Source organism: Triturus cristatus, chromosome 6, assembly GCF_964204655.1.
Source record: "Triturus cristatus chromosome 6, aTriCri1.1, whole genome shotgun sequence".
NCBI lineage: Eukaryota > Metazoa > Chordata > Amphibia > Caudata > Salamandridae > Triturus > Triturus cristatus.
This window is the reverse complement of record NC_140589.1, coordinates 165,345,545-165,371,046: the sequence shown is the minus strand read 5'-3', so window position 1 is coordinate 165,371,046 and position 25,502 is coordinate 165,345,545. Positions and strand designations below refer to the sequence as shown.

At 46.9% G+C, this 25,502-nt stretch overlaps 1 protein-coding gene across 3 annotated transcripts in view; it reads right to left on the bottom strand.

Annotated features, from left to right (window-relative positions):
* NEIL2 (nei like DNA glycosylase 2) overlaps window positions 1–25,502 on the bottom strand; it is a 199,038-nt gene that overhangs the window by 115,654 nt on the left and 57,882 nt on the right. The window contains exons 1-3 of one of the 3 annotated variants that reach the window (XM_085609130.1): window positions 16,347–16,462; window positions 16,059–16,253; window positions 10,857–10,999 (exon numbers count right to left, since the gene is read on the bottom strand). In XM_085609130.1, coding sequence (XP_085465256.1) covers window positions 10,857–10,999; window positions 16,059–16,253; window positions 16,347–16,425 — 417 coding nt within the window. In that variant the 5' untranslated portion in view covers window positions 16,426–16,462. Of the gene's footprint in view, window positions 1–10,856; window positions 11,000–16,058; window positions 16,254–16,346; window positions 16,463–25,502 lie in introns of those variants that run through there. The other 2 variants (XM_085609131.1, XM_085609132.1) reach the window with 2 other exon arrangements.

Below are 25,502 nucleotides of genomic sequence, written 5' to 3'. Positions count from 1 at the left end.
TCCCTACGCGGGCGCTGTGGTAACCTTTTAGTAAACTCTTTTTTACACAGCAGTTTCTCGTCAGTGAGCAAGTGTGGGACTACGCATAGAAGACAAATTGTGCATAACCAAACAATCAAACATAACTTTTGATCTAACATTGCAGGTCTTGGTCCCCAGGAGTAGTCTGTGCTCCTCCGGTGGCTTTGTTCTTTCTGACCAGTTTGTAATAGTTCATAGTTTTTGGTCTTGGGTTGAAGTCGTCCTGGAAGAGTTCAACCGTACATTGAATGGCGCACGCGCACACTTTTACCCTCCTCTGTGAGGGCCGCAGGTGTTAGGAAGACCCCTCGCTAAGGGCCTGTAGGTTTTACCTCCTTCAATTGGACTTCATTTCACAATTCCCCTTTTCTTTAAGTATGGGAGTGGATGGCAAATCAGTGCTGGTGTACTTCATTGTCCTTGTGGCTACTCGTTTTGAAAGAACTTTGCGGATTGTTAATTCAGTTTTATTGCATGTGATCCATTCTCAATGGTTGGAGAACCTGTATTTTGCCATGGGGTGTGCTCCCAGCAACCTACCAGTCGGGATCTGGTGAGGTGTTGCAAGGTGACCCCTGTTGTATACTTGTTTAGCGATTAGGGGAGTAAGGGTAATTTAAAAAAAACATTAATAAATCAGATTTTTTTTTTTTATAATCCGTTGCGTCCTCCCCCTCCTGTCCTAATAGGGTGTCTTACGCACATTTTCTAACAATATTGGCTCTGGGCGGTCGGATCAGTGCCTTTCATATTGTGGCTTTTAACAGGGGTTCTATGGGTGTTACTAGTTTCAAAAATTGCCTCGTCCGGTGCGTACATACGAGCGCTGTTGCTGTGCAGTCCCTTACTGTTACTATTTTCTTGCTGGGGGCACCTTATTTTGATATTACACCCAGGTGCGCTGACATGTACTACGTGTGCACAGAAATCTGGGATGAGGGGGGGTTGCGGAGTGCTGGCGATAGGTGTGGCTGGCGCCTGCCACATGCCCTGAGAATACATTTTTTATGTTTTGTGCATCTCCCTGTTCCTGGCACGTGGTGTGCTATGTGACCCTTGTGTCATCAGATACCTGGCTTTGACCATTCTCAATCCCACTACGTATCTGCTATTTTATTTTTGGGCAAGTTTTGGGAATTATTTTTCTTTTAAATGTGGGCATTTCCTTCTCCTTCACAGAAGCCATTATTTCCTCTGCCCTCCAGGGAGAGGGTCAGAGGTTGCTCTGTGGCCCCTACGCCCCCACCCGCCCAAACTGCCCGTGGAGTTGCCCCCATTGAGACAGGCACCATCTGTACGTCAGCGCCCAATGCTTCTCCCTCAAGGGCAGTCTTTTTCAGCTTCTGCTGTACTGATTTTGCAGTCTCTCCCTGGGTCTGCTCCTGCTTCTCTCTATCCTTTTCTTGCTTTTTCTTACAGTAGTGGAGTATTTGAGCTTGTATTCCCTGCCAGGGTTAGGTATGCAAATCAACCATGCTGTCCAGCACGTTCTGTATTTCTGTGGGTAGCCCGTTCTTCATTATATAATAGAAAACCTTAACTTGTAGGCCCGTGTTGGCCCACGGCTTTCCTATTTCCTCATGAAAAGAGCGCGTTGTTCTGCATTCTAAATCTAACTCCTGGCTGCGCTCCGTTTCTCTCTCGAGCATCAGTTCAAGAATTTCTTCCTCGCGCCATCTAACCTATTTCCTTTCCTCTAAGCTACACGCTGCTTTAATTGACCTGGCTTTTCCTTCAAATTCGCTCTCCCTTTTCTCTTCGGATACCTGTGCAACCCCTGTAGCTCCACCCTCGTCATCGCTTCCCACAGGACTGGAGTTCGCTTCATCTCCCGAGCTCACTGAGTCACTGTCGAGAAGCCCCACAAACTTTCCTGATACTTGTTTACGCTCGCCTAAACCAGTGGGAGTGTTTACCTTACTGGTCTTTGAGGTGTAATGTGTGGAGAGTTGTGGGCGGGGAGGCAAGCTTTTGGGGACCTTCCCTGGGAACTTGGGGTGTGCTGGAAGCGTCTGGACTTGCTTGTTTTTGTGGAGCTTAGACCAAACTGTCTTTTCTTTGGTCAGGGGCTTGTTAGCTTCTACTATTATTGGCTTTGAATATCCTAATGCAGGGGGAGCTGGAGTGAGTACATCCATCCCTGCAAGTGGCGGGGGAGGTGCTGATGCTTTGCTCACAATCAGCATTGTTGGACCATCGGTTTTAGCTTCTTCAAAGATGGCCCATAAGTCTAATATTGACTCTCTATTATCCCTCTTTTGACCTATGTGTTTTAGTGTGTTCAAATATATTCATGTCAAATGTTCCCTCCTTAGGCCAGGGAAATGCATGTGCCTGTGTGTGTAAGTGCCATTCTTAGCATAACTGATTAATCTTCTTTATCTGTTTGGGATACCTAGTTTCCCTGTGTTTCACTGGGGGAGCCATAGCAATTTAAATAATTTTGGACAAAGGCAACTCAATAGTTTTGGAGCCTTGGTTGTCTAATCATAGGTGCAAACGTACGTGGTGCACTCTTACAAATTACGTACTAGGAGCTCAGCGCCTTTACAATGTTGCAAACAATTTGACTGAACATTTCAATAAAACAAGATAAAAATGCATGTAGTATTGCAACAGAGCGAATACTCAATATGTTAAGTCATCTGCATCATCTTAATTTTGGCACATAATATAGTTTGCAGTTATTAATCAGCACAACATCACATACACAGTATAATTCAATATTGGCTGACAGAAAAAATGACTTTGTCAAAACAAATAGCATGCTCCTAACAAGTTATCCTCTTAACAGGGAAGGTTTCCATAGTACACGTTACTGAGTGAGCTGGCTAGTCTGCTAATATCCTAGTCAAGGTAGTGGTCACAGATACCATATCGTAATAACTTGGGAACCAACTGCCCCTCTTGGCCACATACAAGTTACATCCGTTTGTCCTGGGTCCAATTTTCCCTTATGTCTGAATTCCACCCTGTGTCACACCCAGGGGTCCAAGCGTAAGGCATCCCCCACACTCCTTTTAGATACTAATGGGGTTAAGAAACCTTTTTAGCACTAAGAAAACATTGAACTAAAAAACTATGAGACTGAGTTGTCAACTCTGCCCAATCAGGGTAGCTATAACACAAAAAGCAGCATCCTGGGAGTTTAAGGGCTTTCTTCACCATAATATATATAATAAATGAGAAAAGTCGCGTGCAGTGATCTGTATAAGATTTAAAATTTGGCCTTACCATTACTGTAACTGCTGCAGTCATCCTTCTGCTCACCCTAACTATGCCTTCACATTGTGACATATAGTCTGGTCTCCACGATTAGCATATGAAGCGAGAATTTTCTGATTACCATGCTTAGTTTTGAGAGTTTACATTTCTATATTTGTTTGAGGGTTGTCTATATACTTCCTCATGTTTTCGGGATGCTGTCCCTGTGCAATTCGTTTTTTCCAGTCTCGTCACATGACCCTCACTGCAACAATGAAGGCAAAAAACGATAAAATTACAGTCTGCCTCTAGTTGTGCATTTGCGGTGCCAGCCAGGTATTTCCTTCACCCGGTTCTGGGATTCACAGATTGTGCTTTCCTTAATAAACTTCAAATCTGTCTCTGGGCAGTTTTTCCTTTACATTTGTAAGGCTTAAGATCCAGAGGCGCCTAGGTACCAGCACAACGGAGACCCAGAAAAGGAGGGTTTTCGATGTGCTCTTAAACTGGTTGAGCCCATCTATAGTGCTCAATTCCTACGGTAGAACGTTGTGGCACTCTGCTCCCATAATTTGAAACAATTGGTCCCCATGTTCTCCTAATCAGAAGGACATCTAATCAAACATAATTTAAGGATCGGAGAGTTTTAAAGGGAAATATGCATTCCAGTACTTAAGCCCTTCTAGATTGACAACCTTGAAGATCAGAACAAGTGTGTAAATTCACTTGCTCGATTAGTAGGAGCCAACATAACCTGCACAAGTACCTGCAGCCGTGGGGTGATATGATCACGCCGATTTAGCTCTACTATAAGCCGGTTAACAAAATTTGTATTTCTCTACAAAGGATTTAGAGTGCCATAAAACAAGGTGCCGCAGTAACTGAACCTAGCTATAACTATGGCCTTGGTCACAATATCATCTTCTGAAAGCAGAAGTCGAAGTTTTGAGAGAAGACAAAAATAGTGGCAGCAGATCTTGGCCAACTGATTTGGCTGGGCTTCCACATTGAGTGAATTATCAAAAATTACAGGTGTTTCTACCTCTGAAACAAGGCTGATGTTACGGTCTCCCAAAGGCCAGCTTTTGTGCGAGTCATTCAGTTTTTATGGATGTCTGTGAGCCAACCAACAACGGCACCATCTTTAAAGTGTTGAGTGCCAAGCAGCTTTCCCACATCTAAGCCGGTATTCTTTTCACCAAGCTAGATCATGCTTTTGAATCCAAGCTGCATGCCATCTGGAAGCCTACCAACATACCTCTAACTGGTCATATGATGAATTCACATTCAAGGTAAAATGGAAACCAGAGAACCTGGGAGCCCTGGGGCTCTCGGTATTCTGATTCCACCATAAGCTCCATCTCACTCTCACCTAAATGAGATGTTCTACAAAAAAGGAAGAACCTAAATTATTTAAGCTATGCAGAAGACACACAGGCAGCCATTTAAGATCTGGAAACTCGAGCAGCACAATTAGGGCTAATGTCCCTTCATTTTCTTGGGCCTGCACCCTCTCCTGCATGTCCATAAATTCCACTTCCGCAGTAAATAATGCTTAAAATAATAATCTGCTGGGAGAAACGCAGTATTATCAAAAGGTTGAGTCAGCTACTTTGGAACGAGTCCCTGATGCTGGCCTACAGTTTCAATCACCCTGGCACACTACCTTAAAAAAAAAAAAAGGCATTAATAAGCTTCAAAATGGCAGAGAGCACACCTTTCAGATCCCCTATCCAGATGCTTGGTCATCAGGGGTAAACTCAATCTCTGCTAATATCACCTGTGCCAAAGCGAAGTCTATTGGTTCCATTCTGGAATTGCCACTAATATCAAGGAAAATTAAGCCATTGAGTTCTTAGACTCCTCACCTTTACCCATCACAGATGCAGTCCTATTTCTGATGGAAATAGATCTTTGAAACACACAAAAGGTGATCAGAGGCTGCTTCCAACAAGTCTACCACTGGCAATAGTTCTGGTAGGACTCCAACCTGCTGTTCTTTTGCTCACCATGCCACCTCAGTTTAGACCCACCCATATACAGATCAGTCTTGATCCTGCTCCTCATGGGAACAGTCCAGCCCAAACTGCCAAGTCAGCCATAATGAAGTCTTGAAAAACACTTGCTGTGATGTGTAGTATGCAAGTGTGCAGCGCAAAAATGTCAAATCGCCTACTAAAAATCTTTTCTCAGGCCTCCCCTGAATAAGGTACTCTTATGCAAATAGATTCTCTAAGAGCGGTGCTGCATTCTTCACTAACTGCATCAATGGAAGCTACATACACTACATCATCTAAGATATCATCATCCTGTGACTCTTGAATTGGCATGTGGGAAAAGCAATGAGCACAAAAGTTGCTGCCACCGGACAGATGCTTGATCTCAAAAATAAATTCCTGTAATTTGGATATCAGTCATGTAGAAAGATTCTTGTTTGACCCTCTTGTGAGTATGTGATTGGTGTACAATTGGAATTTGCAGCCCCATACATATATCTTACATTTTTGTACGCTCCAAACACAAAGTAGAGCTTCTTGCTCGATAGTGCTGTATTGTCTTTCATACAATATAACTGATCTTGAGGCAAAAGCTACGATATGTTTTCTCCCTGCAATTTTTTGGCTTCAAACAGCTAAACCTTTTTGACTGCCATCTACGGTGATGACGGACGTTTTATCTTCCTGGAATGCACTTAAAGCAGAAGCTTTTTCAATTAAACGTTTAACCACATCAAACGCACTTTGTACATCCTCTGAGCAAAAACAAATTTCTTGGGCAAGACCGCCCTCAGTGGCTCGACTGCTTGTGCATACCCAGATACAAACCTGGCATAATACTCTGAGAGACCTAGAAAGGAGCGCAAATCATCTCTATCTGTAGGTGCCTACGCATCCTTAATGGCCCTGATCAGGGAGAATTTTGGCTTGATAACAGAAGCAGAAATTGAATGACCCAAACAATCCAATTAATGTGTAGCACACTTACATTTGTCTTGTCTAATTGACATATTCCTTTGAGACAGAATAGTGAATACTTTCTTAGAATACTGTTGTGTTCCTCAAAGCGGTTAGCATATATCAAAATATCATTTTAATAGGCTTGTACCCCTTTTAAATCACATAACAGACTTTCCATAAGTTTTTGAAAAACAGTGGCGGCTGATGCCAGGCCAAATGGTAACCTTAAGAACTTATATGCACTGTATGAAGTAACAAGCGTGGTTAACGCTAATGCCACATGATGATACGCAGCTCTTAGATTGATAAACAAAAACCACTTTGCCTCTACAATATTGGCTAAAAGCTACTGTGTTCTGGGGGAGGGGATGACAATCCACCCGTATATTAGTGTTTAAACTTCTTAAGTCTGTGCATAACCTAATCTCAACAGACTTCCTGCGTGCAACCACAATGGGGGATACCCAAAGCAATTAACCGCAGGGTTCAATTATACCTTGCTCACAAAGGTTCTGTATGGTAGGTTTGAGTTCCTAACACAACAACACAATAGAGCCAAAGGGGGAAGAAGGGCCAGGCCGCCGCCCCCCCACTCAATGCATTATAAACAACAAGAAGCCTGACCCACAGTACACCCAATCCTGAAATAACGACACTTAAACGGTTTCCAATACTTTCCAATTCCCTAGAGTGTGTTCCCTATCACTACTCAAAGAGTCGTGGTGTATCAAATTAAAAGTGTCATAAAAACCATCATAACGCGATTCCCACCACAATAGCTAGAAAAAGTGTGAGGAAGGAGAGAGAGCACCTCCCGGTAGTAACACCAAGGGGGTTGCTGGCTGGTACTCGCCAGCATACCCACTTATCCTAGGTTACTCTTACTCCGTGTAGCAAAAAAGAATATGTATTCTTTTTTTGAAAGAATCTCAACCCCAGTGAAGTAAAGAGAAATAGTAAAAACTCGAATGTAAGTAAACTATCAGTGCCTAGTGCTTTTATACGTGCCCATTGGACCCCTGTGAGAATATGAAAGTCTAATTCTCACCGTTAAAAACCAGTGAAGCTTACTGGCTTGACATAACTTTATTGAATGCTGTAAGTTTGACACTTTTAATTTGATACACCACGACTCGGAGTAGTGATAGGGAAAACACACTAGGGAATTGGAAAGCATGGGAAACCCTTTAAGTGTCATTATTTCAGGATTGGGTGTACTGTGGGTCAGGCTTCTTGTTGTTTATAAAGGTTTGAGTTCCTCTCGGACACTTAGTGGTACAGGTCTTACCTTGTGTATAACTGGTTACGCTTGTGGTTTTAATCTAATGCGGTGCTCAAAACCTTTAACGCTACCTCCTTGATCTCAGAAAATGACCTTGAATTCATCTATTAATTCATTTACAGGGTCATTAACACAGCTGATGTAACCCTCAGGTAAATCTCCCAGAACGCTTGGAATCTCACCACCAGGTTTAAGCAATAAACCAATTTTTGCTTGGTCTTGCCACCCCAGTAGGTTTTTTAATTTAATGGCTACGTAAACTTTAGTGAAAGTGTGTCTGCCAAGGCAACTAACCTTGTTAGAGAAAAATCCCAATATTTCAATGCCTTTCTTGCCAAAGGCCTTGGGATTTATATCAGTGGGTGTTATCAATTTGTCCCAATGTGCTTTAAATGTAATGTCACTGAGAATGGTTATGGGCAGACCAGAATCTGCCATGACTGCTAATGTTACACCATCAATAATAGCTTCACATGTAGGACCGCTGACTGAAGTCTCAATAGCATTGAATTCAATAGTGAGTACCACGTTATTGACATGCATCAACTTCAGTGTCTCCGCAATTGGCTTTGACAGAATTTGTTACTCTTACAGACAGATTGAAAGTAACTTATTTTCTTGCAAAATAGACATTGTTTACCCAAAGCTGGACAAGCTGTAAAATTACTAACCTGATTTCTAGATCCACATCTAAAACGAACAATAATTCCTTTTTTTGTTACTCTTGTAGATTTTGAACTAAATGATCACTAGAAAAATCGGTTCAGCTTGTTGGTTACTTTCAACTGTTACTGGGTTAACAGAATCGACATGAAGAACTTTAGAAGAAATAAGAGACTAAGTCAATGACTTCACTAAGTGTGCGATTGTGACAGCTCAATAGTCTTTCTTCTATTTTGCAAGATGAGCATCTGAAAACAAACTGGTCTCTAATACTTGTGTCGAGATTAGCACCAAATGCGCATGTAAAAATTAGGATCCTTAGAGCAGCAATATATTACTCTACACCTTAGTCATCCGCCTGCTAGCGTTTAAAAAATGTATGACGTTCGATCATGATGCTAGGTTCCTTAGAAAATTGCTTGCGTAAGCGTGCAATAGCTTCAATGTACACATTCCATTGAGAATCACCAGAGCATCCTGCAGGTGCTTGAATAGTTGGTAAGTTAGCAAAGATTTCTTGTGCAGCCAAACCAAAACTGCCATATAGAAGCGCAAATTTCCTTTGCGGGTCTATAGCCTCCATCGTTTCACCCGGAACTACGGTCTTTCATTTTAAGGTATTTCAGCAACTTTAAGCACTTATGTTCTGGTGACAATTTGGCTTGGGGGGTTTCTTCAAGTACTGGCGATTTAATAACAATTTTGTTCATGCCATTACCTTTTCACCTCACATCATTATTAATATAACACTTATATTTAGCAATAAAACAAATAATATAAGGATAATGGCATCCTCACAACAAATGACTCAACCACCGCCTTTTCTTACTCTTCCTGGTAAACCCTCTATTAAATTGTCACATTGGTTGGAACAATTTGAAAATCACATTGTGGCCATCGACGCTGAAGGTTATAGCCCACTTGGTTTACATCGCTTGTAGTGGCAAGCAGGTGGTTATGCTTAAGACTCTCGAGTCTTGCTTATGTACAATATTGCATACTGTAATCCACCATTCACGTTCTGTGAGTGGTCGCTGAAGGAATTCCAAGCAGTTGAGTGATTGCTGTTGGGTTCTTCATTTGCAAATAAATGAAGCTTAACTACAGAACGCCTCCGGAGTCCTTACTACAATATGTCAGTCGTTTCAGTGATTAAGGTGATTGTGGTCACTTATCTGAGGATGTCAGGTACTTCTCTTATACAATATCCTTCCTCCAGAACTCCAATTTCTTCACTGACTCAGTACCACACCTCTCATGTGTATATGTGAGATTACAACCTTTGGGAGAACACATTCTGAGGTAAACTATGTTAAAACATGGCAAGAAATATTGATGTTCGAGGTTAAAAGTGTGTTCTTTTGTTCAAAGGTTTCGCTATATGGATTCATTTGTACATGCACACAGCACCCATTCCCCTCTGGGTTGGCTGGTGTTGATAGCTGCCTATATGTTTTAGTCAATCCAACAAGGTATACTAGCACCCTGTGATCGACATGTTTCACTCCATATACTTGTGCTGGTGGGACACTTCCCTGTAGTCACAGTCACTCTAAGGGTTAGGCATCACGTTTAACCTGTACCGAAACACTTGGGCAAGGCACAAGTATATACCTCTCCACCTGGGGCTGAGGCAAGTAGGCCAGCTTCCTTTTCTAGGTTTGTCCTACATCCTGTGTTTGCGACAATGGAGTGACCGAAACAACATTACAAACCAGCATAGTGACAGTAGATTACAAAAGGATATTTTCCATTGGTCCTGATGTAAGCCTGGAACCCTACATGGGCTGTGAGGAAGGGCTGACACATTTTGACTTAACTCAAGGGTATAGGGGTACTAACCCACCCTCCAATTGACCCAAATTTTACTTAATTAAGTATACCAGTGGTACCCACAATAAAGGGAAGCTGGGGTAACCAAAGTACTTTTAATATTCACTCTCCCTGTCAGGATTAGATATTGTCCAAAGTGCTCCCTGGAAAATGGTTAAGCCTAGCCTGATTTATAGGGAGCAGGGCGCAGACCCAATGATGAAGCATGACATCAATAGGGTGTGTGAGGGTCCATAATAAAAATATTTAATATTTCCTGTGGGAGAAAAAGGACCTAGTCAAAATGTTATAATTGAGGAAAGGGTGGTAGGATACATTTTGTTAGAATGATTCGAGTTAGGAAGACAGTATTCCACATTGAAATCTTATCTCTTCCCTGCCACACTTTTGTGAGGGTTTTCTTTGATTGGAAGCCTATATGTTTTATTCCAGAATGCCATCCTGACTCGACCACATATAACACAGTCCTCATCCCTACCGCTTTCCTTGCCCCTTCCTCTAGTATAATTGAAACCGTGAAACATAACACAAGCCCTGCAGAGTAATTTATAACTACCCGCTAATAAAAATATTTTGTGCGCCTATTGCTCATGCTTTCTCCATCAAATTGCTAGCACTGTGCCACAAGATAATAGCACATCCATGGTCAATCACAATTAACACAAATGTTTCCCACACAGGATCACAACATACAACATTACCAAGCACTCACCAAGGTGTAGTATGCTACCATCTGAAAATGCACTTCGGCGTCCCACAACAGGATATGAAGCCTTATACAAACTCTACAGTACAAAACTGTATCAATGTACTCTGTACTTATTAGTCACTTAGTACAAATAGAACATTTTCATATTCGAACTTGAAGCTGCATAACTGGAGGGAAATGGGCTTACCTGACAATTCTGAAACTGGCACTCGTTCAAATCCTTCAGGTTAATTTGCTTGGTGGATCCCGCAACCTTAACCACAAACCGTCCCACAAAGGGAGAGGCAAGAGTGTAGAACTTTTTCACAGATGGACCCTCTGGCATCCTGACTTAAAAATAAAGAAACATCAGCAAGCAATCGCAGAATTACAGGCTATCCGGTAATGTGAATCAGCTTAAAAGGGGACACTTTAAAAGTCTACTTCAGAAAGATTCTTCTGTGGGTAGTTTTGACTTCTGCCCAATTTATTCCTGGAGTAAGTAACACTATTGTACCACAACTGATCCAATGTATAATATATATTCCAAGTAAAAAAAAAAAAATTTAAGTTAACAGGAAGAAAACAAAAAACAGAACAGAAACATAACCGAAAACTTTTTGAAAAAGAAAAGAAAACCATGTGTGATCTAAAAAACCATTAGACACAGATAACCAAAATATGTAGAATTATCAAGGTTTATGAACAGGTATAACTTCCAATTAAAAATCAAATACTGTCTGGGGTGTGGACAACCGCCAACCAAGGTGGCCACACATGGAGACATCTCCGCAGCTGCCAGTGAATAATTCCTTCCATATCCATTCAAAATCCATAGAGTGCCATCAAATGCAGCCACATTGGGTCTGAGCTGAGCCCGGGGAGTGCTTGGGGGCCAATTCTGGAGCAGGAAAAAGACTGTGAAGGGCGGAAATGTCAGGAACCCGGTGGCCTTGTAGAAGGAAGGAAATGGCCGCATGAGCTCCAAGGCAGGGAGCGAGATGAGCGGGAGGCTAATGGAGCTGCTGTGCTCTGGTCCCAGACGACGCCTAGTCCCGTCCTGCTAGACTCCATGAAGAGGAGCTGCTGGGGGAGCCAAGCAGGCCGGCGTAGAGCCAATGCGGAGAGCGGGTGTTAGTGTAAGGAGGGGGGGGGGCTTGAGGTTGTGCTGCACGGAGGTTGGAGAGAAGTGGAAGAGGCTGGTGGTGTGGCACGCATTTTCTACATTGTGCGAACCTACCTCCTGCACGCCCGTCGGACGATGGGGACGCTTCTGGACCCAGCGGTGGTGCCGGGTGGACTGAAGACTGCACGCTGCTCAGCAATCACTGCGGAGTCCTTGGGGTGCATGCGGCTTGGGGTCCCCGGGACTGAGAGGAGGCATTCATCAGTGGAGGAAGCATCACGACCCTGCTGCAAGTAGCTTAGACGACGACCGCCGGGGGAAGAGCCCATCATCCTGCCGGCTACAGAAGGCTACTGACAGACTGCAGTGATGTTGATTTGGAAGGCTGAACTCCGCATATTGAGGAACGATGTCTGGCCAGGTTAGTGAGGGATGGACCTTTGTCCACAGCTCGGGCCCTGAACTCGCCGCTGGCCTGCTGGGCCCCGAGTCAGAGTATTCATGTGAGTGAGAAGTGGGAGAAACCTCAGGAGTGAGAGGCTCGGATTGGGGCCCTCCTGGTCTGGCGGTATGAACGTCAACTGGAGACCGTCCCTTCCCTGGAAAAAAGTCTTCATTAACTGAAAGCTCTCTGTGGGGAGGTTAATACAAGACACAGCCTTGCAGCATTGCTTGCCTTGGCTGAAAATAGGTCACCTACTAGCCCCATAGCTACCTAAAGCAAAGCACCGCAATATCGATAGGCGATTACCAGAGGGGAGGGGCACAGGATTGTGGGCCCAAACCCATGCAATCAAACAACCTCGATAAGTATATTGTAGTGCTGCCTACCGTGGGTAGAGCCTAGCAGAGACTGACAGAACACAATACGCCGGATAGACAGGTTGATCCGCCTATAGAGGAGCCATCACTCAGGGAAATAATGGCAGCGATCCAAGCACTGCGGAACACAATTGAGCCCAAATTGGATGCAGTAACTACTGATGTCAGCTTACCGAGGGCAGACTTCGGCAATATCTCAGAAAAAGTGAAGATGGCGGAACACCAGATCGATGGTCTGCAATCCACAATGAAGAGACTCGAGGAACAGGTCCATACCTTGACTAAACAAAATTCCATCATTATGGCTAAACTGGAGGACCAGGAAGGCATGTTCAGAAGGAATAATATTAGAGTGGTGGGGTACCGAAGAGACGAAGGGCCGAGTGTCGGGCTTTACTTGGAGGACTTGAACGTGAATACCCACCGCCCCAAGAGACTTTCTAAGTTCTACTCAATCGAGGGCCATGCGCTGGGACCTCCACTAAAACCAGGGCCATCCCCCCACACATGATTATAGCAAGGATCTTCAATTATAGGGATCGGGACGCAATCCTCCAGGCAGCCCGAGTGCTTGGAGATTTGCACATTGATAACACAACCATAAGACTTTTACCAAACCTCACCCTTCAGGTGAGAGGCAGAGACACAGTTTTGAAAGGGTCAAAACGAGAGCAGAGAGAAAAGGAGATTACATATATGATGCTCCATCCAGCCAAGCTCCGTATGATTTTCGAGGACAAGACGTGACACTTCACCTCCTGGAGGAGGTGTGGAATTGGATAGAGGGCTGGAGTACAGTGTGACGGAAAATGGCAAAGATTGGGTGCCAAGAGGCAGACCAGGATCCTGTCCATCCAGCCTCTCGAACACAACAGCGACTTCAGGGATAAGATTGAGATATGTGAGCATAATCTGAGAGGGAAGGGGGTTTTATTGTATTAAGGCTGAGAGGGCAGAGTAAGGGCTGCGCGTCTTGCCCGAAATGTGACTTGGGCAGTTATGGTGGTGACAGGGAGGCTGAATTAGTTGTAGACCCAAACTGACTGAGGCATGGTCCATTTGGGATGATAAATAATGAACCATTACGGCACATCGGAGTGAAAAGAAGAACACTGGAAGGACATCCAGTTGTACCATCAAGATGGTGGCGGTGTGGCCCACATCCCTATTTGTTTGTTTTAGGGCGACAGGCACTTAGCGAGTTGGGGAGGTGGCCGATTTTAGCACAAGATGCAGGGTCCCGGGGCGGGTTTTCAGAGTAGTTAGATTTCAGCTGGGGAATCCACTGCGGCTTCCAGGCCGCAAGCCATCCCTACACACCATAAATATAATTGCTTCTGTTAGCTGACTTTGGTTGCAGTTATGCTATTTGTACAAGTTTGTTTGCTCATCTGCAGAGGGTCTGAATGCATTGGGGGTCAATCAACAATGTGTGGGGAGTGGAAACTGCTTTCTAGGAAAAGGAGGGAGGGCCTGGGGGAGAGAAAACCTTCACACATTGTCGGTAGGGTTACGAATGAGCTGAATATTTGTAACTGGAATATTAACAGTCTGGGGAATAAGATTAAACGGACGCTAATACTCCAACACTGGCACAGACACTCCCCAGACCTTGTCCTGCTCCAGGAGACACACTTCAAGGGAAATCAATACAAAGTTCTTAATAGATTTGAGAAGCTGTATGGGTGGAAAGTTCTGGACTTACGGCGCTACAGTTGTTAGGGCCCAATTTTATATGTGGCACAATCCTCGTAAATGGCTACACCCAAGAGCCATTGAAAAGGTAAGGTTAGGAAACGGTGGAGGGTGATGCCTTCTTAATTGGTCCACGTCAGTGGATAATCAACATCAAGAGCATTGCTCAGAATGAAATTACTTGTGTTGTTTTTATTTCTGGCAGACAAAACAGGTATAAATTGTGAGAGGAAAAGCAACAAGCCGACACGTGTTTCGCCCTAGTGGCCCATTGGCCTTGGGCTTTTTAAAAAAGCCCAAGGCCAATGGGCCACTAGGGCGAAACACGTGTCGGCTTGTTGCTTTTCCTCTCACAATTTATACCTGTTTTGTCTGCCAGAAATAAAAACAACACAAGTAATTTCATTCTGAGCAATGCTCTTGATGTTGATTATCCACTGACGTGGACCAATTAAGAAGGCATCACCCTCCACCGTTTCCTATTCTTAATAGATTTGATTATAAACTGATTGCACATGCTGGAGATAGTGTGACTCACTGGGATGGGGATCTTACTTAAGCAATCAGTCCCACTAGTGGTACACAACACATGGCTGGACCCTGGAGGCAGATATGTTGCGGTATCTGGAACATGAGAGGAGCTCACTCTCAATATTTGCTTGCTGTACAACCCACCAGGCCTCAATGCGGCTACGTTTCCGGACGAGAGTAAGGTACTGCTACAAATGACTGATGGCTCTGGGTCCCGGGTGGAGCTATGAATGTGGTAATGAATCACAGCTTGGATAGGGTGACGAGGATGACTGTCAGCTGATCAGGGTTCTCTGTGGCCCTTTTTGGAAGCACTGAGACTGGTAGCCACTGGCAGTTCAATCACACACACTTGAAACAATACACATACTTCTCCCCTGCACACGGAAGCTTCTCTCGGCTAGATTAGAATGCAGGTAAATTCAGAGCAGCCACACTATGCACGAGGTATATTGGATCACTCCCTGGTTGGAGTGACACTAGAAGGCCCCAATAAGGAATTTATACTGCCCCGAAAGTGGACTCATGATACCTGAAAGATAAAAGGGATTAAGGACAAACTCAAAGAGGGAGCCGAGTAGTACTTTACAGGGAACGTGGGGGAGGTTGATTCACGGAGTGTCTTTTGGCAGCCTTTCAGGTGGTTCTGCGAGGTCAGGCTCAGGTGGCGATTGGGGTGGTGGTGAAAAAGGAGCATAGATTTGCTTGCTCTGCAACTGAGGAGGAAACTGCATGACTGAAGGCAAGAGTAATGGAGGGGGCAACGGGACTCCTGGGGTGGACCTGTCGACTTACAAACATGATACCTTTATGGTACAGCGATATGCTCCAAGAAGTGGGTTGTTAGATTTGGGGGTCTCAAGTTGGCAGAGGTAGGTACCTTTGACAAATAGGGACCTTTGCGTCTAGTCAGGGTAAGGGGGTACACTCCTAAAATAACCCCTGCTCACCCCCTTGGTAGCTTGGCACGAGCAGACAGGCTTATCTCAGAGGCAGTGTGTAAAGCATTTGTGAACACATACAGTAACCCAGTGACAACACTACAGATGGACACCACATAAGTTGTACTGTAAAAATAAATATTCTTTATATAGACTTAACACAAGACCACAAACGACAGAAATCCACAATACTGTACTATAAAATGGTAGAATTAGCGTAGTTCTCTTAAGATGGCAAATGCGACACTTTGAGTTCAATGTACCTTAGGATGGTTAATGCTATTGTCAGGCTCACCTGAGGTCTCTGCGGGGGCAGGAAGCAGGAAACAGATGACAATTCCCAACTTCCCTCCACCACCAGTCCCGCCCAACAAGGTCAAAGCAGAACAAGTGAATGGGGGGGGAAGAGGGGAGACAAGGGAATGAGAAACAAGGCAGGTCCAGCGCACCTTCAGCACCTCGAAAGTCCCACTGAGATCCAAAAGAAGTCCTGCAAACAGAAGGTGACATTAGCAGACAGCCAGCTTAACAGACAGGGCAACTAATCTGGCAATAATAACTACACAAGTACCCCATTATCTACCTGAACTTCTCCCCTCTTCCTCGGATGTCCAAAAATTGATGTAAATAACTGAAATGACCAGTGTGATGCTTCTAAACATAAAGAGACAAGAACGTTAATTATCTACACACTCGCTGCTATAATAGAATTTATAGAAGATGTAACTAATCTTCTTACCCTCACAAAGTAAGCGTCGACATGGACTGTCTTGTGGCCGGAATAATCAGCCCTGGTTGTTAATAGCACAACCTATAATGTTCACTCCTTCTACTTATTGTAGGTTGTTCTAGTCACAACCCTCTGCACTTCTGTGACACCTGTTTGCAGTTATTTGCCATAAACAGCGACATAGGAAGGCATAAAAGAGAAGGCTATTCTTTCCATAACCATATATACATAGAAAACATTAAAACATGGATTGAAAGGCACAACAGAATTGGGGTGCGAGTATGAGTAGCGTTGCAAACGTACAAGAAGAGGCAGATGCCGCAACGCCCTTGCGAGAAGCCCCTATGTTGCTCACGACGAGGGCCAGTGAATCACTAAATATTAACGCGCTACTGAATTGAGCCCCAAAGCAGCCGCTAAAGGAGCTTCCATGGAGTGACAAACCCTTCACAATGAACGCGAGCGCGTTACCGCCTTTAAGAGGTGAAGTTCCCTTGAAGAACAATGCATCAAAATCAAGGTGTCTCTGCGAGTTAAGGTAGGACGATTCTCCCCTACGATCCAGAGCAGGAAGACGGGAAACCAGCGCGAGGCGTCTCCACGAACAAGCGTGACCCGGAAGCGGAACGGAAACCCGGAAGTGACATCTCTCCTCAAACATCGAGAACGCGAAGCGTCAAAAGTTCCGACGCGGTGTGCTTTATACCAGGGAATGCGGAAGTCCGGATGCAGCCGCGACTCCCTCTCGAGCACAGGTATGACAGCTATACAACGAAAGTGTTGCAGGGAAGGTGATGCATCAGTTCCTTACACGCAAGAACGGTGATGTGTCGGGTCCCTACTGATGAGTAGGCGATGCGTCGGTTCTTCTCTGCGAGGGGAGGTGATGCGTCTGTTTCTTACTGCGCTTCCGTGGCGTTGCGTGATGCGATGAAGATCCGGTACAATGCGACAAAGATGGCGTCTTCTTCTTGATGCGACATGATGCGTGCACGCCCGACGGCGACTCAACGATACTTTTGAGCTGAGACAGGCCCTGCGACACGCTTCCCAGTGATGCGGCGGCGTCTGATGCGACATCGATCCTCTTCTCCGGCAATGCGAGACGCTTCGGCAACGATGCAGCGGCCCTGCAGTGACTCAACGATTCTTCTGAGCCACGACAGGCCCTGCGACACGCTTCCCAGTGATGCGGCGGCGTCTGATGCGGCGTCGATACTCTTCCCCGGCGATGTGAGGCGCTTCGGAAACGATGCGACAACTGCAGCGGTGGCGACACGCTTCTCCATTGATGCAGCGGCTGATGCAATGTCGATCCTCTTCTTCGGCGATGCGACAGCGACTTCGACACGCCTCTTCTTCGTGAGTCACGCTTCCAGCTACTTGCGACACGTAGTCCTTCAGAAAGCCTTGCACAGCAGCAGGCACTTCCAAAAGAACTCTTGGGGAGCTGGTGGGTGAAGTCTGTTGTCCCGGAGACTTCAGTAGGAGGCACGCTCTCTCTCAAGCCCTTGGAGATCCTTTACAAGTTAATGAAAGTACACACAAAGTTCCTCTCTCCTGTCTTTGGCAGTTTGGGCAACCATTGCAGGCCAATTCCCCAAGCAGCACTTCGGTTTAGGGATAGTCACTCCTCAATCTCTCTGGTTCCTCTCCTCAGCAAAGGTTTCTTCTGGTTTCCCAAAGTGATCTAAAGTTCTTGGGTTTGGGTCCCAATATTTATACTCAGTTTCTCTTTGTTCTCTAAAGGCAGAGAGGCCTTTGCCTAGTCCATACCAGTTCTGGTCAGTCCTGGAGCACTTTGTTGACATGACTCCTTCTTTCCTTTCACAGTGCAGGGCAGAGACATCAGACGCACCATAGGAGGTGGAGCCAGCATTGTGGAGGGAAGGCACAGCCCTATTCAGGTCCCAGGTGCAACTCCTCCCTCCCATCTTTTATTTTTAGTGTTTTATAGAGCGCAAACTTGACCCGTGAGGGTATCAGAGTACTTTACAAGGTTTACAAAAATAAATTTACATAAGTGAATAAAAAGGCTTAGAAATACAGAAGTATACAAACGATTGGAGAGGGGCAGGGGTGCTGGACACATAGGGGAAAGAGGGACACGTGTGTGTGTGTGTGGCTACAGTTACAGTTAATCAGTATAAAACCCCACAGCTTCTTGGTGGAGTGAGTAGGTGATCTGGGGACCAGGCGATGGTCTTAGATTAGTCAGGCTCTCTGTGGTGGTTGAAGGCAGAGATTAGGTGAGGAATTTTCCCATGAGGAACATTTTGGCCTCCTTTTTGAAGTGTGGCAGAGAAGGTATTCTTCTGATGGCGGGTGGGGGAGAGTTCCAAATTCTTGGTGCGGCCCCGGAGAAAGCCCGATTGTAGGGTTTTTTTTTTTCGAAAACGGGCAGGTTGGAGCAAGAGGTCTCTGGCGGAACGGGAGTTCCTGCTTCCTCCAGATACCACTAGTTTCTGTGCAAGATAAGCAGGGGAGTTTGCGTATAGAGCTTTGTGTGTAATGCAAGCCAGTTTCAGCTGTATTCTGGCCGCTAAGGGGAGCCAGTTCAAAGCTTTCAGATGTGGAGAGATGTGGTCGAACTTCCTAGTGTCGGCAAGTAGTCTGGCGGCCGCGTTGAGGCAGGCTTTTAAAGGTGCCAGGGAGATCTAGGGTAAACCCGAGAGGGTGGAACAGCCATATTCCAGCCTAGAGAGGACTAGTGCTTGGACTGCCATTTTTAGGTCGGGAGCATCGATGAAGGGTTTCAGCTTCCTTAGGTAGCTCAGGTGGAACCTGACTGATTTAGCCATCGAGTTAATGTGGTCAAGCATGTTCAGGTTGCAGTCAGGATTATTCCCAGAGATTTGGCAGAGTCCACAATGGTCGGAGGGCAGTTTAAGGCTGTAATGGCCCTGATCCACATCTGAATCTCTGGGTTGGCTTTTGAAGGGGAGATCAGGAGGACATTGGTTTTCTTTGCGTTGAGTTTGAGTTGGTTAGAGGCGAGCCATTGGACGGTCAGTTTCAGGGCCGCATTCAGGGAGAGGATCTCCTCGATTGATGAAATTTTAATGTATATTTGGGTATCGTCCGCGTACATATGGTAGGAGATGTTAGCGGTGCGAAGTACTTCGGTAAGCGGCTCCAAGTAGAGATTAAAGAGGGTGGGGGACAGGGTTGATCCTTGAGGGACTCCAACCGTGACCAGGGAGGGAGCTGATAGGTTGCCGTTAATTAGGAATCTCTGAGATCGGTTGTGGAGGAAGGACCTGAACCATTCTAAAACAGAGCTATCCAAGCCCATCCTGAGTTTGAGGCGTTTGAGTAGTTTTTCATGGTTGACCGTGTCCATCTGCATGCAGATCTTTCTATTCAGCCCTGTGCTGACTCACCCGGTCTCCTGGAATCCCCCAGCCCCTGTCACTCAAACTCCAGACAAGGAATACACAACCTAGCAGAGGCAGGCTTGGATGGTTAGACAAGAAAATACCTACTTTCTAAAAGTGGTATTTTCAAACACAGAGGGGCCGATTCCGATCCTGTATTTTTTTTTCCCGTACGACTCGTATCCGTATTTTTTTCTGTACGAATCGTACAAGTCACGTCTGACCTGTGAAGTATGATCCGTATGGGAAAAAGTACATACAGATCGGCCCGATCCATACGAATCGTAGCGGGAAAAGTTGTACGAGACGGACCCGGACACTTCTCCGTACAAATCGTAAAAATGAAGTCCGACCATACTAGCACGATCCGGACCGGCTTTCCAATTTACGATTCGTACGGAAAACGTCCCGTACACGGGGAATGACTTTGCCCGCTATGAAGCGAAGTTTGTACGCACTGCACCCCCAGTGCGAATGTATGGTGCGTACCCCCAGCGCGAATGTACGATGTGTACCCCCAGCGTGTAGGTATGCACCATACCCCCAGCACGTAGGTATGCACCGTACCCCCAGCGCGTAGGTATGCACCGTACCCCCAGCACGTAGGTACGCACCGTACCCCCAGCGCGTAGATACGCATCGTACCCCCAGCGCGTAGATACGCACCGTACCCCCAGCGCGAATGTACGGTGCGTACCCCCAACATCGCGTATGTACGGCGGATGTTGCGGGTACGCACCGTACATACGCGATGTTGCGGGTACGCACCATCCATAAGCGATGGCGGTGTACGCACCCGCACCGTACATAAGCAATGGGGTGTACGCACCGTACATAGCAATGTCCGTGTACGCACCGTACATCCACAACGCATGGGGGTGTGTGGCTGTATGACTCGTACCCCTGTACCGTACTGAACCACGGACACTGTAAAACAGCACAAGTAGGGCCTATTCAACTCGCACAACACCACAAAACACGTCTACACTGCACAAAAAATGGAAAGGACTTACCTGGACACATCCAAACAGACAAACAGAGGGCCAAACTCACAACCACCCCATATAACACACCCACCAAAAATTCAAACTGAGCCCCACCCACAAATGGACCAATAAAAAGGGCCCACACACACACAAACAGTGAGCCTTTGCAACAGACTCACTGCAGCTACAGAGCACACACAAACAACTGCACCCATCCACCTTAACATATACACTTTCACACACCCTCCTTCACACATACCCCCTCTCCACATTCAAACCCACACCATCACATTCAGACCCACACACCCACAACCATCCACACCCTCACCATGTCCACAGACAAGAAACCAAAGTTCACAAGGGAGGAGCTGGAGATCCTTGTCAATGAAGTCATCAGAGTCGAGCCACAGATGTTTGGAACATTGGTCAGACAGACCAGCATAGCTGAAAAATCACGCCTGTGGCAGAGGATCGTCGATAGGGTGAATGCTGTTGCACCGATCAGAAGGACCAGGACCGAATGCCAAGCCAGGTGGTACGATCTGCGGAGGGTGGTCAAGAGAAAAATGAATGAAGACCACGCCCAGAGCAACATCACTCGAGGTGGTGCGCCCCGCAGACCAGTACATTACCATCCCTGGGAGGAGAAGGTGATGGCCATGTTTCCGCCGGTGGGAGTACATGGACTTCAAGGACTTCCAGAGCCTGGTGAGTACACAAACAACTTACGTAACATGGGGGTAATGGCATCCACACCCAAACTACACCAAATGCACGCAACTACCCCCAAGCCCTCACCGGCCAGAACCACAGTCAAAAACAACGTGAATGCCAATAACATGTGTATGCCCCATTGAGAAAGCAAGGCCATGCTATGTCCCATGCTACACGAAGCACCAACCCAAGAATGGATGTCCGGTATGCTGGGAGGGTGGGTGCCACAAAACGCATGTTTAAATTCTAAATCAGACACAATTGCCCTCATCCCATATGGCCCAGCTACATACCCATGCACCATGCGCAATGCACAGGGATTAGGAAAGTACTGACAAGATAGCTCACACTTGGCCCTGGTGTAGGCAGCACAAGGCCCTCCTATGACCAGTGCAAACACAAACACAAAGACAACAAGGTCAGATATCTAGGACAGGAACTCACACTCACTGTCATGGCAGCATGCTCCATGAGGGGACAGCTAAATCACCTGGGAGCCCCAGTGCCAAATCACACTACACTCACCAGCAGGCCCGGTCATACACACCCCTTACACAAGCAGACACCACCAGGACAGGCAATGGATTTACCCACTGTCACAATGGACATGTAACACAACAAGACCAATACATAGCCGAAGAAGCACCCAAGCCACAAATCGACAGGTCAAAGACTCAGGAGAACATATAAATCTGTCTCCCGCAACATACCCATACACAAGGGAACATTGAGGAGAATGCTAGGCACATACAACTACCTGGAGGAACTTTGCCAACTTGAATGTGTATGAAACATGCATGTTGCATGAAACAGCATTAACATTGTCTGTCTCACACACAAAGCAACGTGATGAACATCCCCCCAACAATGGGGGTGAAGAATCACAGTCCAGGCTCGGGAGGAACCTGATCCCACCAGCAGCGACGCCTCGCAACACTCCGCGGATGACCCCGACCGACCTGGACCCTCTGGTGTCCAAGCCCCTGCAGAACCTGGTTCAGGAACATCTGTGCCAACCACCACCCCCATTCCTGCCAAATCCCAGGAGACACCGAGGAGCCCTGCCCGCAGTGAACAACAGAGCCAGTCTGACCAGGAGGAACAAGGTGCGGCGGGCAACCAGGAGGAGGCAGACAACACCGCCACTACCATCCCTCAGGGGTCCAGTCGACCCGATGTGCCCACAACGGCAGGCCAGGCTTGTGTGGGCAGGGGTGGTGGGAGTGGAGGCAGGCGGAGGCGAGAACCTGACCAGCCAGCTGAAGGGACCGGTATGGCACACATCCACAACATCATGGTGGCATACCGGCGTGACACCAGGGAGATCAGCCAGGTAGTGGTGACCCTCACAGAGATCAAAAACCAGCAGGCCTAGCAACACGCCAGTCAACAACACCACCAAGGACAGATGGAGGCAAGACTGGCTGAGCTCCTGGCGGTGCAAAGGGACATAAGCCATTCACTCCGTCGGATCGCTGACAACATGGGCAACCCTCCCTGTGCCACCAGGCGCAGACCAGCACCAGCCACAGGGAGGGAGGAGGAGGATGCGGATTCGTCCGACGGAGCGTCCCAAGCATCGTCAAGGCCTGCATCTGAGGGTCCCGCGAGGAAGGTTGGTTGTCCACGGAAAAGACCGTGAGAGGCAGCAGCCCATCCACATCTCCCAGGTCACCTGGCCTGGCATCTGGCCTTCATGTGCGACAGCATCACCTCATTGACTGACATCATCTGCCACATGGACTTGCTGGTCACAGTCTGACCAATGATGCTAAACACTGTGGGCTGGACTCTGATGACTTCAAATGGCAAGGATCCCATCTCCCCCTGTGAACTTTGGATTCTATGGTTCCTGCATTGCCCCTTTTTCTGTGCACAAATCACGCCCCAGAGCTAGAAATTAAAAAATGAATAATTGAAATTTCATGTTGCAGTCATTTAGCATGAGTACACAACATACGTGTGGGGATATGTTGAAGTATGCCTGAGTGTGGAACTAACTCCAGCCATCCATACACTTGGATCTGAGTCCGGTCGAGCACACACATGGGTCACAATGTATCACAAAATACAGACATGAAGCCCAATACTCACCGGTGATGGCCTCAAGCTGCTGAGGGGGGCTTGCTATATTGCTCAGACAGACCAATTTGGAAGAGTTACATGAAGGTGTAGAGGTCATGGGTCATGTTGATGTGCCCGGGGAGGGAGTACCAGGTCTGTTTTGCGAGGTGGGAGAACTATCTCCTGCATGCAGATTTTATGTGGATGTGATGAATGGTGGCCAGGGCAAGGTGGGCTGCATGGAGTTGGGCCAACGGGGTGTTGGATGACACACGTCCAAGGTCGGTTTGGGTCTGGGGTTGTGGACTGCCTGCTGAGTGTGGATGGGGAGTCTGAAGGTGATCCTGCAGCACACAGTGAGCCATTGTACCTCTCTCAGGTGGACGGTGATGTGGCTGGGGCGGGGGATGTTGCAGATGAGGTGTGCGGATGCACCCTGGATGTGGATAAGTTCTCCTGTATTTTTGCTGTTGTCCTCCGTAGATGCCGGTGCTGTAGTTGAGCCGGCTGGTGTCCTGGACCAGGGGGACGGTCGGTCTAGCCTTGGAGTTGATCGATCTGTGGGTCATTAGCAGCATGTGGAGGGTGTTGCACATGAGGTACAGATGGTGGTGAGTTGCATGTTAATTGTGAGCGATGGGTCCATGATGAATACCAGCTTGCGTGCGTGGCCACTGGGTGCTGGTGCGGTGCACAGACTAGTGGGACACAAGGAGTTGACCCAGCCGTAAGGGGACAATCCTCAGATGATGACCTCTGTCCTGTCCAAGTCCAGCCTCAGGTGGCTGATGTTCAGCCATTCATCAACGGATCTCATGCCTTCTTGAAGTTTGGTTCTGGCAATGGCTGGCTCTTTGGTGAGTTTGAGGAGCAGCTGGGTGTCAATGGCATACGAGATGATGATGAGGTTGTGTGCGCATGCGATGGTGGAGAGGGGGGTCATGGAGACATTGAAGATCGTCACGCTGAGAGAAGAGCCCTGTGGCATGGGCCAGATGACCCCAGTGTACTACATGTTGCAGGGTGGAGGCAGACTCCCTGGGCCTTGCTGGTGAGCTACTTTCTGATTTATTCCTGGGCCCTCCTCTGGATACCAGTGTAGGAGATGTGTGAGCTGACAGTGTGGTAGCACATGGTGTAGAATGGCGTTGAGAGGTCAAGGGTGGTGGCCTCACCATTGTTGAGCAGGGCAAAGTAGTCGTTGGTGGTGGCAATGATGACGGTTGCAGTGACTGACTGAAGTATTTGTAGAGCACACGAATGCCACGGCGTCTTGGCGCTGAAAGATATAGAGCGGAGGTGAAGGCGGGGGGGGGGGGGGGGGCAGATCGGTTTAGGTAAAAAGCCAGGTCTTTAGATCCTTCCTGAAGCTGGATTTAGATTTTTGGGCACGAAGTGCTGGGGGTAGCGAGTTCCAAATTTTAGCCGCCTGGTAGGAAAAAGACTTTCCCCCCCATCGGACTCTGTTTATTCTGGGTTGGCAAACTAGGCCGTGGGAGGCTGACCTCAGTGTGCGCGAGGGTACATATCGTGGCAGTAGGTTGTTGAAGTCGTCAGGTCCCTTGCCATGTAGAGATCTATGTACCAGGCAAAGAGCTTTGAACTGAATGAGACGTCTGACCGGGAGCCAGTGCAGCTCCCGGATGGCTTTGGACGTAGGGTGGCGTCTAGGGAGGTTCAGTAAGGCTCTGGCCGCCGCATTCTGAATTGCCTGTAGTTTGGACAGTTGTTTTTCTCCTGCTCCTAAATAGAGGGAGTTACAATAGTCTATCCGGGACATTACGAGGGCTCTCATCACCGTCTTCCTTAACATGTCCGGGATGTAGGGTAGGATTTTCCTGAGCACCTGGATGTTATGGAAACAAGCG